General features: G+C 32.8%; 2 protein-coding genes and 1 pseudogene across 2 annotated transcripts; 1 reads left to right on the forward strand and 2 right to left on the reverse strand.

Moving 5' to 3' along the window:
* Window positions 1-452: 452 nt before the first annotated feature.
* On the reverse strand, window positions 453-1,836 carry LOC110821579 (uncharacterized). The gene has a single exon (XM_022051453.2). It carries the CDS (start codon window positions 1,574-1,576, stop codon window positions 785-787), a length of 792 nt encoding a protein of 263 aa, XP_021907145.1. The 5' UTR covers window positions 1,577-1,836; the 3' UTR covers window positions 453-784.
* Window positions 1,837-4,809: 2,973 nt separating this feature from the next.
* LOC148266733 (uncharacterized) lies at window positions 4,810-5,805 on the reverse strand (annotated as a pseudogene).
* A 457-nt stretch (window positions 5,806-6,262) lies between these two features.
* Window positions 6,263-13,591, forward strand: CYP97B3 (cytochrome P450, family 97, subfamily B, polypeptide 3). The gene is made up of 11 exons (XM_022051557.2): window positions 6,263-6,347; window positions 7,077-7,315; window positions 7,909-8,082; window positions 8,833-8,880; window positions 9,005-9,064; window positions 9,938-10,024; window positions 10,151-10,239; window positions 11,597-11,688; window positions 12,469-12,530; window positions 12,722-12,871; window positions 12,977-13,591. Exons 1-11 carry the CDS (start codon window positions 6,293-6,295, stop codon window positions 13,199-13,201), a joined length of 1,281 nt encoding a protein of 426 aa, XP_021907249.2. The 5' UTR covers window positions 6,263-6,292; the 3' UTR covers window positions 13,202-13,591.
* The last annotated feature ends 196 nt before the right edge of the window (window positions 13,592-13,787 follow it).

Here is a 13,787-nt window from a genome sequence, read left to right on the forward strand (position 1 = left end):
CGACTCGATAAAGTAAATAAAAAATGATTTATTTTCTCGGTATTGGTTGATTCATAAACCTTGTTATATTGGCATCAACTAGAATTAATCGAATCTTGGGATTTATTGTCTTTTAATTCATCTAAAAATGTAAATATATTGAATTATATGAATCATTAAATTTTAATAATAATTGCATAAACATAAACATCAATAATGTCACTAATTAGGAACTTCACTAATATGTTTACTTTAATTATAGTTATGCAGTTTGAAAATATATGTAATTATATTAGGCAAATAAATTAATTCAACTAGAAAACTATATTAACTTACAAAATTCTCTTCCTAACTTAAAAAGAAAAATCTTAATAAAACAACATTTGACACAGTTAAACTCTTAAGTATATGACAATTATTTATATCATAATATAAATTTGAGTAAAAATTAAACAAAAATGGTGGTAAGGAAATTAATTAAGACGACAATAATATTAAAAATGGCAAAAAAGTATAAGTACAGTAAGGCATCTTCAACAAATACCCAAGATCGCCCATGGTTTTCCAAAAGCAAAATTACAAAAAAAAAAAAAAAAAAAAAAGAATATTTAATTAAACAAACACCCAAAAATTGCCCACAGCCCACATTTCCTAATTAACTAGTTCTAATTATGATTAAAAGAAATTAATAAAGTATAAAAAAAAAAAGATTTGCTAATGAGAATGCAATATTTACAGGAGTCAATGGTTTCACCGCCTATGATGACAAGTCAGTCAGTACCTAACTTCCTGCTTTATGTCTCTTTCAAAACAAGAAAGTGTTCTCATTGGCCGCCGAAGCATTTCTAGAAGTAGGAACCTGAGTGGAAACTACCTCCATCACCAACCCATCAGACACCACCATCTCCATCCCCGCCCTCTGGTTCTGATTAGGGTTTGGGATAGTTCCCCCGCCTCCCAGTCTTTGCAGAAATAAATCCTCACTACCACCTCCAAGGTTATTATTATTATTATTAGTATTACTATTACTGCCAACCGAGAACATGTATGCCTGGCTATGGTGATGTTGTTGTTGTTGTTGTTGTAGTTGATATGGGTACTGTAGTTGTAAATGATAGCCTGCACTACCACCAGGAGGAGGTGCCGTTATTGAAGCTGCACTCGGATTTCCGATATGAGTTTGAAGGGTCGTACGTGGTGCCATCCCGAAGCTGAAGCCTGGTCCGCCTGAAGCGAAAGGCGCGCTAGGTCCGCCAGTGAACTGCTGCACCATGGCTCGGAAGTTGGTGGTGTCGGTGTTGAGGAGGGTGGTGGGAGTTCGGCGTGAGGCTCTCGTGCGTCTGCGCATAGGGCGGGACACGCGGCCTTCAGGTCTCAGATGGGGGCTGCTAGAGGTGGTGGAAGAGTTCGAAGGACCGGAGCCTTGTGGGCTGGGTAAACTGGATGAAGTGACGGTGGTGGTAACGGCGGTGGCATCAGAGACTCGGTCGCCGAACATCATCCCTGATGCGAGGCGACCGGGTTGAGTGGTGGAAAAGTTTTGTAGTTGGTAAAACTGAGCCGCCCAGTCGTTAGGATTCGACATTGTTTTGCTCATGGCCCGCAAGAGAAGAAAGATGACTCGCTGATACGGAACCAGAACGAAGAGAGGAAGAAAAAGCTAATTGTACATATTACTCTGTGTAAGAGTTTAGGTAAGAAGGGAAGAAGGGGAGGTTAGGCTTTTATGGTATTTATGGAGGCTTTCGCCGTGGTCAAAGGAAGACCAGCAAGTGAAATCGTGACCGTTGATATGGAGATCAGGTCTATTCAAAGGCTATGACACGTGAATTCGCACGTGGTTTTGTATGGCTTCTGGAAGACTAAAATCCTGCTCCCTTTGAAGGGCATATCTGAATTGGAGAAGGGTGGGGGTTTGGCTAACGTCACGGGGGGGTTGAGATGGATTGGAGTGTGTAGAAAGGGCTTGGATTCCTGGAAGCACCGTGACTTTAGCATATGATGATCCCAATAGTTACGTCAGCCATGACCGTCAGCTGACTTGGGAGTCTTCTATACCAAAAGATGGTTCATCGTCTTAGGAAACACCCGAGTCCCTTCCCACGTCTCACCCTGCCTGCAACAAGATACGACGCAGTTTCATTCAAACTGTATTCATCATTTATTAAAGAATAAATTAATTCTGTATAACTTTTTTTTTTCTAGAGAATTTTACTAACCAACTTTATTGTTCAACTGTATCTCCTTAGTTATATTTTAAGGGAAAACTCAATTTTTATATAAAAATCATGAATTTGATTTGATTTAAGCGGACCAGAGTCGAATCTAAATATAATTTTTTTTTAATTAATCTTTTAATTCAACCGAATGGCGGGATATGTCATGGACAACTTCAAATTTAATATATTAGTCCAAATGAATAAGATTGGTATATTAATTATTTTTATCTTTTAAACTATGTGATTAATATTTTAATTATTTTTTAATGATTATGATTATTGTTATTTTATTATAAAAATAATATATTTATATATTTATTTTTTTCGTACATGACCTTTGTTCGAATACCATAATTCATGTCAAATTACATCCAAAATTGGTTAAATTTAGTACAAACTAAATAGAACGAGTTTTTAGATTACGATGAAATTACTCAAACTTGTTATTGTTTAATTTATTATTATTATTTTTATTTTTATTTTTTATTTTTTAAAAAATATTCAAATTTATCATGATTTTTTAATAGAAAATTGGTAGATTTAATCATATTTTGACATAAAAATAATTAAAAAATTTAACTATTTAAATTGAATTAATAAATTAATAAAAATGTTTAAAATATTCATTAATTTATTAATTAGTAAAAATTATTTTTAATTTAGAATTTAAAATATCTGAACATAACACACAACATAATTATTTTACTTTTTTTGTTAAAAAATAAAAAATTTAGCAGTTAAAAATAAAATAAAAAATATTGACAAATGAAATTATAATAAAAAAAATTAACAACTAATTTATAAATATAATTTTAAAAATTAATTTAATATTTTACCTAAATCTTACTGATCCATCATATGAAGACTGCCAAACATTTCTTCGTTGACTTTTAAGACTTGGGGCAAGCCGTAAGCACACAACCCAAATCGAGTAGGCTTAAGTGAGCCGACAAGTAGCCGCACATTTTGCCACTTACAAATATTCATGTCTTTTTTTTTTTTTTTTTTAAATTAAAGTTATTAACTCTTACAATAACTTCTAAAAATTGTTCATCTCAATTTTCATTAATTAACATTCAGCTTAAATTTGATTTTAACTATAAACAAAAATTAAATATGTTAAAACATTAATATTTTAACATTATTAATGACTTCCAAGAAATTGGAAACAATTGCCTAAAGTTTATAATCACAAAATTTAAAATAAAATATAATATTTTACGTATGAATTTAGTTAGATTCGTTTAAATATAATTAGATACAATTTTTTTTTGTTAAAGGGCAAGTCCTATTCAAATAAATTCATATTACTATTTTAAGTTCATTCAAATTTAACTTATTATATATTTGTATATATATATATTAAATTATTATTATAAATAAATATAAGATATTATAATAATGTATATCAATTATATTTTTTATTATATATCGTAATAAAAATTTTAATTTTTTTTATATAAATATAATATAATAAAATAACTGAATTGAGTTCATGTTAAATAATTAATATAATTTAAAAATATAAGAAAGATTTAAGTCCGCTCATAATTTAGCATAAATTTAACTTTATTTTTTATTGATGTGGATTAAATTTTGATTTGGTAAAACTCATATTAATTTATCTTCTCATTAAATTTAAATTTTATTTTTGGTGCTATTAATGAAGAACCTAAAGATTTATTATTTTATATTACAATAATTTTAAAAAAATAAAATAAAAACTTTCGTAGGAAAAGAAAGGTGTGCATTTATACCTCGTGATACCATGATAATGTTTGCTTTAACAATTAAATATACGTACCATTTGCTGTATCTCATTTTTCTCCTCCAAATTTCCTTTTAAACTTAAACAGGTAGAAGGCGAAACAGACAAACCAACGAAATTTGCAAATGGAGACCACATGTCATTTAGCATGCCTCACCTTTTCAAATGCTTAGAGCTCCAATTACTGCCTTGAGTCGGTCCCTCACATGGTAATGGGAGTCTTGGAGATGGATTCCGTCGGGGTTGCTGCATAAAATATGGAAACCGCTGACGGCAACCGGGCCTTCGGTTCTTAGTTCTTCCCTCTTGGTTCGGTCACTGAACGCGAAATATCGAAACTCAGCGAAAATGGCAACTGCCATCTCCCTCTTACAGCTTCCCTCAACTTCTGGCCACCGGTATTTGCAGAAGGATTTTGCGGTCGTAGAATTCTCTTCCTTAACACCTCCAGGCACTGATGGCGCTATTTCGCAACTGAATTCTAAGCGAAGACGACGGTCTGCTCGTATTTCTATCAGGTACTTTTTCTTCTCCATTTACTGTTTCTTTTCTAGATTTTATTACTGTTTCTTTGGTTTCTGGCTGGTCACTGTTACAGTTTCTGTTCACTATTTGAAAATTTGAGACTGAACTTGTATATCTTCATGGTTTTTTTGGTTGCTGAGTAAGTTTATAAAATACTGAGAAAGAAGAAGTTGAAACTTCTTCATTTAATATCAATTTGGAAATGGATAGAGATCTAAATATGTAAATAAACCATGAATCTTACTCTTCTGTTTTATTAGAACCCGGTTTGGTTTGCTGAACTTTACATGTAAATGCAAACATGTATAATTTGGATTTTCACCGGAGAAATTTTGCTGATGATAGATGCCAATCCACTAAAACTAAGGAACCTAAAACAAGAAATCTCTTAGACAATGCAAGTAATCTTCTCACCAATCTGTTAAGTGGGGGAAATCTAGGCTCCATGCCCATAGCTGAAGGCGCAGTCACTGATTTGTTTGACCGGCCGCTCTTCTTCTCACTGTATGATTGGTTTATACAGGTATTTATTTACAATAACCGTTCACAGATTCTTTTTATTTTTTTGTTAGGAAGGTTTTTGCAGATTTGTTTGTTGAACTTTAATTGGTACTCTGAGAACTCTGGGCCCTGTTTACTTGTTTTTTGGAGTTTTCACTCTGTAAATTCTTATATTTTTGTACACAAAAATGTATATAGTTGTTAAAAATGAAAAAAAAAATGATCTGGAAAATTAAATATGTCATGGTTTGGAGAAAATTGATATTATTGTTTTCAACTTATACATATTTTCACAATCCTTTTCCAAATTATGTTCTTGTTTTCAGCAACTATCATATTTTTATGTGGAAACATATCAAAATTCAGAAAGTGAAATTCAAAATGTTTTTCTATAACTAAACAGGGCCTTGATATCTGTCATGATATTGTCTTGTGGCCTGGAAAAGTTTTACTGCTAATTTGATATCCTAGAGAAGCAGAACATGGAAATAGATGGTGACACAGAGTTGAATAAAACTTTTTGAGTGGCATTTATTAGGTTGGTTTCAAAATGCACCAGCTACGTGGGACCTTATTGACAAGTCTTTGCTTTCTCTTTCTGCATTATGTACTTTCTTGTTGAAATTTTCACTGGTGATGTTTGTGAGCTGACTGCGCCCAAGGCTTATTTTCAATTTACTTGACTAATATTCATGAACTGTGCAGCATGGTTCGGTCTACAAACTTGCCTTTGGGCCAAAGTCATTTGTTGTCGTGTCGGACCCCATTGTTGCAAGGCATATTTTTCGTGAGAACTTGTTTTCTTATGACAAGGTATTGTCTTATGCATTATGTATTGGCGATTGGAATTATACAAGGCGTTGTTTGTGACTCACTGATTCTAATGTGATAAACTTGAAGATAATTGCCTCATAAAATAGTTGGACTTCTTTCTGTGATTTCACTGTATGTTTGATCATTCTTCTTTTAACCGGATGAACTACAGAAGAAAAGAGCTTATGAGAGGAAATTTGTTGCATGATGTATAAATCCACCCTTTTGAGATTTTCCTTTTTCTCCATTTGACTTTCACTCTATGGTTTCAAATATTATTTCACTGTTTATAATGTTAAGATAAAAAAGTATCTTTACTCAAAAGATTTTTCTACAACTAAACAGGACCTTGTTAATTAAATTATTAGCATGGATTGTTCTGACTCAGAGTCTTATTTCTAGTTTAATTTTTCCATATTGCTTTGTCCATTCACCCAAATTACTGTATCCTAATCAGGGAGTTCTAGCAGATATCCTAGAACCAATTATGGGGAAAGGACTTATACCTGCTGACATTGACACATGGAAGCAAAGGAGAAGAGGTGAGCAATTTATAATTATGAACATTTGCCTCTGCAGTTGAGCTTCCAACTAAGACTCAAGATGAGTCTTTTTTTATGGATATTTTGGTTTATGACCTTTTGTAAATGGGTGGTACTCCCTTTGTTTCTTTAACATTTTTCCCTTTTTATCTTGAAAAACCCATTCTTACTGATAGGTTTTGTATGTAATGCTATTGTATTCCTAAGCAGCCATTGTGCTTGTAAAATCTAATGCTGTCTGGTTCATTACTTATTCTTCAGCATGATTAAATGAAAATATTATATTTCTTGCTCATTACTGTCATTTAGCTTGGGCAATTGTTTTGTGTGTGTGGAGGAGGAGACTGTAGCAGTTATATTCATGACATTGTAGCATGGCATTGTTCACATTAATTTTTTCTTTTTTAATGAACTCTTTAGCTTATTTCTCAATTAACAATTGCCATTCATATCATATGTCCAGCTCATTTCCCTGGTTATACTTCTTCTGAGCAAGAAAGTGTATTGGGTCAGTAGATCTAAAGGCACCATCTAAAGAACATAAATAGAATCAGAAGGAAGGATCTTGAGCATTTTGTTTCCTAGACTAATACCAAATAGTTGTACTAACTCTTAACCTAGTTTGTGGTTTCTCTCTCTGCTAGCTTTTAGATTTTTAACATTATTTACGAAGAAGGGTTTGTTTTGATTATTGAGCTACTTGTCTTAATCTGTCTTTAAAATATGCAGTTATTGCTCCTGGGTTCCATGCGTTATACTTGGAAGCCATGGTCAAAGTATTTACAGATTGTTCAGAAAGAACAATGTTGAAATTTGAGAAACTATTGGTTGCACAAAGTTTGCGTGGAGGGAAGGAAATTGAGTTGGATTTGGAAGCAGAGTTTTCAAGTCTGGCTCTTGATATTATTGGGCTTGGTGTCTTCAACTATGACTTTGGTTCTGTTACGAAAGAGTCTCCTGTTATTAAGGTTTGATGATGCAATACATGATAGGATAGTTCTGCCGTGATTTTCTTTGAAGTTACATTGTTGATAATTTCTCTGTGGTGTTGGTGATTTTGTATATTCCCAGTTAGGAAAACTTGGAAATATAGAATCCTTAAATCTTTTCATTTGGAATTTTATGTCTTGGTTGTAAATCCTGTGCCACATTCATCTTGCTTGTGTATTCATTCAGGTATTTAGAATGATATCATCCTTGAAGATGCTAGATGTCAAAAGCATGAGGATGGCACCATTTTCAAAAGCAGAAAAGGAAAGCAAACCACCAAAGCTAAAAAAACTAGCATTTCCTATAATAGGGGAAGAGGTGTTGGTGCATTAAAACTCACATATATATTGGACCTGTGACTGGTTCAGATGATTGAATACTGTAACAGTGTTTGCTATGTTTTCTTGAATATTTTAGTATCTAAGCAATGTACTTCAAAACTGTACATGAATTAAATTTTAGCTTGACCGCAACCTGTCCAATCTAAGATATAGCAGCTTTACATTGATTGAACTAACTTTGAAAACTCAGATTTCTCTTCTTCTTTGTTATCTTTCGAAATATTTTACAGGCAGTTTATGGTACACTTTTTGAAGCTGAGCATAGATCCACTTTCTACATCCCTTATTGGAAATTTCCTCTTGCAAGGTGGATAGTTCCCAGGCAAAGGAAGTTCCAGAATGACCTGAAGGTTATTAACAACTGTCTTGATGGACTCATCAGAAATGCAAAAGAGACGAGACAGGTTAGAGAAGTCTTTTCAAAACAATCAATCATGTAAAAATAATGACTGGGATTTCCTTTTGTCTTATTCTGGAATTTCACTCTCATTCCTAGAAACCACACAATATTAAATCTTGTTTACCAATGGAGCTGATTTTGGGAATTTAATTGAGTTGGACAGTTAATTATTCTCATAAATGAACCAACTGTTGCTGAAATATTACCAAAATCTGGTGATACATTGGGGTGAATTTGGTTATTGGATGCTTGGTGGCAATATTTTCTTATTTTGGTGCTGAAATATTTCGAAGATTGTGGCGAAACAACTAGATATGATAATTCTTTTACGACCATGAAACATAGGGAGAATGTTGCGACAGGTTTTTGTTCTCTTGATTTGCAAATTGGACATGGGAGAACAAACAGAATGTAAGTGACTTTTATCGATTACTTGTACCAAGAAGAGAAGAAAAATTAACAAATATTTAATGCTATTAGATGACTGGAATCAAGAAGACCAAAAAGCAGTGCTGTTATTACTGGATCTCAGAATTGGTTAACCTTGAAAAGGCTGTTTTGTCCAGGAAATTAATAAAATTCTTCCATCATGTTTTCATCTTGTCTGGGTCAGTGACCGCTGCGATTTCCTATAGATTGATTACTCGTTTACTTTAGTGCAGGTTCTTCTTAATGACCTTTCCTTTGAGCACGTAAATTAAGAAAATACATAACTGATATCTAGATCTCAATTTTGGTTGATGTTATGCCACAGGAAACAGATGTCGAAAAACTTCAACAGAGGGACTATTCAAATCTCAAGGTGGGTGTTTTTCCCTGTCATTAATATCCAACAAGTTGCTATTCTTTACAGATTCCACAAACTTGCACTAAAAATCTATTAAAACAATTCTGTATTTCTTGAACTGTAACTATAAAATTTGCAGGATGCTAGTCTCTTGCGATTTTTAGTTGATATGCGGGGAGCTGATGTTGATGACTCTCAGGTAATTGCTGAATCGAGGTTCAAACCGTTAATCAAAATTTTCAATTTTTTTTTTCATTGAGAAATCCAAATTGAATCAATTTTTTTTTTTTCATTGAGAAATCCGAATTGAATAGACTCATAAAATTTGAAGCATAGTTCATTCTACATATAATTTTTAAAGAAAAATATTGAAAATTAAAATATCTCAAGAAATTTATAATGTTATTATAAATAACTGGATAATACTTATTCGCAATATATTTGTGTAAATATTTTTTATATAATTAAATGAAAGTAAATTATTTAAATATTTGATTGATTTAGTTTTAACTAGATTCACAAAAATATTGAATTGAATCATGCAATTTACAAGCGATTTTTAAAATTCACTTATTGTTCATGATAGATTATAATTTATCAATAAGAGTCGAATCGTTTTGTTATTGAATCGTATTGAACCGTAAGATTTGAGTCGTGAATCATAAGGTTCTATTAACAGTGTTTCCAAAAATTGTTACATTGTGCTTTTATTTTTTTTCTCTAAAATGCCAATTAATTGACTTGATTTGGTAGAAAGATGCAGTTCTCCTACCACAGAGTCCAGGTTATGTGAACCAGAATAGTCTACAGTATACTATTAGAATGGGTTTTCTCTCAGTGGTTTTATATGCTTATCTTCTAGTAGACCTGTCAAATGTCAGGTTTGTTAAAATTTCTATTTTGTGTAGGCAGTAAATCCTCAGTTGAAAAAAGGGCTCAAACCTGTTTCTAGGCAACTATTTTTTTATGCATTTTTGTATCAATTTTGCATGAAAATTGAAATTGTTGGTCAAAAAGTCTCTTGAGTTCTGGATTCCAGTCAACTTATTTATTTATTTGTTTATTTTAACAGCTAAGAGATGACTTGATGACCATGCTAATTGCTGGCCATGAAACAACAGCAGCTGTTCTTACCTGGGCTGTTTTCCTTCTTGCACAAGTACGCATTTCTCTTACAAAATTTATGTTCAAATCTACTATTTTAATGTGAAATTTTCTTTTTTGTTTGTATTCATCAATAATCTCAATCTTTTCCTTATGAATTTGTGATACTGCTCAAATACAGAATCCCTCCAAAATTAGAAAGGCGCAAGCAGAGATTGATTCTTTGCTAGGCAAGGGGAGGCCAAGTTTTGAATCTATTAAAAAACTAGAGTATGTTTTCAAGTCTACTCTAATCTATTTGTTTTATTCTTTTGGAACTATGAGAGAAACTTGTTTCTTGGCTGTGAATCTAAATACATTAGAATAAGTTTGATCTATCATTAAGTTGAGGTCTCACCTGATATGCTCCATAGCAACTCGTTAGCAAGTGGGAATTGCTCTTTCTTATTTCCTTCCAAGTTTGTTTTTTGCACAATTGTTTTTTTTAAATGAAATGTGAGATTTTGATAGTCAAATGGGAAAACATCTTGAATGTATCAAATAATTTTTTTTTTTGAGATAAAAAGATTGTATATCAAATATATGGCACCAAGAGGGTACTATCTATGTATAAAATATTTACGTCTCAATTAGAACATTAATAACCTTTCCAAAATCATTCCACCCATATAAGTCGTGTTCTAGAATAAAAGACCTAAAAATATGTGTTCACCTATCTTTAATTCTAACTATTTCCCCTACACACCCTTGAAACGCTCTGTTGTTTCTTTCTTTCCACAGTATCCAAAAAATAATTGAAGGAAAAAGTTTTATAATTTTCGCCTTTTTACAAATCCCACCCCAAGCCCAAAGTTCATCCCTAATTTTACCTGCAATAACCTAGTTGATACCCAACAGTCCGTTAACAATAGTCCAAATATTATACACCACCGGGCACCAAAGAAGGATATGATTACAAGATTTTGTCGTTTTCTTACACATGTAGCAATCATTAACCATGGATTTGCCTATTCTCATCAAGTTGTCAATGGTAAGGATACATTCCTGACCCGCTTCCCATGCAAAAAAAGCAATTCTGGGTGGTGCCTTCACTTTCCAAATCTGTTGAGCTGGAAATCTAACACCATCGTCCCTCTTCACCAGGTGAACATAGAATGATTTGACAGTGAACATCCCATCTTTTTTCAGTTTGCACAACACTATATCCTTATTGTCACTCAGATGAACATTAGACATCAGCTGGAGCAGTTGAATTTATCAAATAATAATAATATGTACATTCAACAGAATGAAGAGCATGGCACACAACTGTCTTCTAGTGTTATGAGTTGGCCATACATTTACTTTTTCAAAGTTCAGTGCCACTCCACAAACATTTAGCGAAAATTAGCTGGTCTATGTCATTCGTGATTAGTGTCTTTCTCCAGCTAGTTGTCAATTGCGATGTTTAAATGCTAGGAAATACCGTGTTTTCCTGTCACCTGTCTTACATTATTTTCCACCTTCTTCTAGTCATTTTAATGCATTTAAGTTGAGTCTGATCACTCCTCTGAAAGGAAATTTTTATCTTGGTTACATTATTCCAAATGCTGTTCTACTTTCATGTTTGTCTCGTTCACACTTTCAGGTACATAAGACTTATTGTTGTGGAGGCTCTTCGTTTGTATCCTCAGCCACCACTGCTTATCAGACGTTCCCTCAAGGCAGATGTATTACCAGGTAAAAAAACATCAAATAAATATAATTAGTTCCTTAATAGATTGATGGAATTCTTCCAAAATAAACTTTCAAAGAGTCATATGTTTATATCACGACATCAACTAGAGCTGGCTGAGAAGGTCAACTATTTATGGAAAACTGGACTAACTAATGAGGCATGGAAGAAACGAAAATTAGCATATTGGCCATACAAGACTGGCTCAAATTTTACGTATGGCACACTTAACTACTTTTTCTCCACGGTTGAACATATTTCAACACTTGTCTGTCTTAGTTTTCTGGTCAAGAACTTAGCCTTTTGCTTTTTTAAAAAGATATGATTGCAGCTTATACAGTAAGTAGAGCATAATCCACTTGGAGCTCATAAGCCTATTCCATCGCTTGGCAAATACCTCTCATTAAAAAAGAGATGGAAACAACTTTCTTCAACAAATTCATCAAATTATTTAGTGACTAAAAATCTTCAAGTGTTTTAGCCACTCGCATCCTCTGTAGAGAGATCAAGAGGAAGAGAGTCGGACAAGATGCTGCCTGGTCATGATCTCGGGTTAATGACAAGGGTTCTACAAGATCTAGTGACTGAAATTAGTGCCAGATTTCTCTTTTTTGTTTTCTTTTTTTCCCATTTTAAGTGAAAAACTAAATCCTAGAAAAACAAAAGTACTGATATTATTATGTAACAACTAGATCTTTAGGACTCATATTTTGTGTTAATGATTAATAGCGTAATTCATTAAGCATATAGAGGTACACACTTTAGCTGGTGAGTTTATTTCGCAGGAGGATACACAGGTGATAGAGATGGCTATACAATTCCTGCTGGAACAGATATTTTTATTTCTGTAAGTTGTGGCATATGTCATTCTCTCTCTCCTTTTTTTTTGCATCTATTAGGAATATTATCATTCGAAGCCCTGAACAAAATAATGCATAAGTCTGAAATTCAATCTTGCTTCTGAGGGGATGATTTATGTTTAACAAATTTGCTCTCTCTATTTTGCCATAATTTTTGTTTAAAAAATTGTTCATTCAGGTATATAATCTCCATAGATCTCCTTACTTTTGGGATCAGCCCCACAAATTTGAGCCAGAGAGGTTTCTAGTGCCAAAAGAGAGTGAAGGGATTGAAGGATGGGCAGGTTTTGATCCAACTCGAAGCCCTGGTGCATTATACCCGAATGAGGTAAAAATTTGAATTGCTAAACGTGGTCAAGCATAATTTTACTGCTTTTGCTGTTTCTCTTTCCTTTTCAAAAATATATCAAGTTGATTGTTGTATTTTCATCAGATAATGTCAGATTTTGCCTTTTTACCATTTGGTGGTGGACCGAGAAAATGCGTTGGCGACCAATTTGCACTCATGGAGTCAACAGTGGCATTGGCTATGATATTACAGAAGTTCGATGTGCAGCTGAAAGGGACTCCAGAATCTGTGGAACTGGTTACAGGGGCAACAATTCATACAAAGAATGGAATGTGGTGCAAATTGAGGAAGAGATCTGATGCTCACTGATACATATATATATATATATGTATATATATAATTTTACAAGAGAGGTAATGATGGAATGATGCAATGGTAGTTAACTAAAAATCAGAGCCCGTCCAGGTTGTTGGCAGAGCTCAGGCCTCATGTATACTTTGTCAATGTGTGATATCCTGAGACTGGAAGACTTTCCGCTCCTATTATTTCCAAAAGAGGTAGTAAATGTTATTGAAGGGCAAGATGAAATTGGGTTGAGTTACTGAATAATGAAAAATGAAGGCAAAGAATGAAGATAACCAAATAAGTTAGTGCAGTTTGATTTAGGTTATTTCTTTTTAACTTGAAAGTACTAAGATTTATAAATTTTTTGAAGTTTATAAATTATTAAATAAATAAAAATTGTACTTTGTTTTTATATTTTTTTGTTTACAAATGATTGAAAATATGTAGAAATTGCACTTTGTCTTTATGTTAATTTTTTTTTTGTTTAATTTATAAGTTTATAATCAATTGCAAGTATTTAGTAAAAAAAAAAACTTGAGATGTAAAAAGTTAAGGAAATTACAAAAAATAACAGGAATAAAATTTGATAATTTTAAATAAGAGTAATTTA

Source organism: Carica papaya, chromosome 3, assembly GCF_054855325.1.
Source record: "Carica papaya isolate Zhongbai chromosome 3, ASM5485532v1, whole genome shotgun sequence".
NCBI lineage: Eukaryota > Viridiplantae > Streptophyta > Magnoliopsida > Brassicales > Caricaceae > Carica > Carica papaya.

Excerpts from the sequence above, each read along its gene's own strand:
- CYP97B3 (XM_022051557.2), top strand. The coding sequence starts at position 6,293 with ATGGGGAAAGGACTTATACCTGCTGACATTGACACATGGAAGCAAAGG. Across the intron at positions 11,689-12,468 it reads CAAGGCAGATGTATTACCAG|GAGGATACACAGGTGATAGA; the intron begins GTAAAAAAACAT and ends TTTATTTCGCAG. Across the intron at positions 12,531-12,721 it reads GAACAGATATTTTTATTTCT|GTATATAATCTCCATAGATC; the intron begins GTAAGTTGTGGC and ends TTGTTCATTCAG.
- LOC110821579 (XM_022051453.2), bottom strand. The coding sequence starts at position 1,576 with ATGAGCAAAACAATGTCGAATCCTAACGACTGGGCGGCTCAGTTTTAC.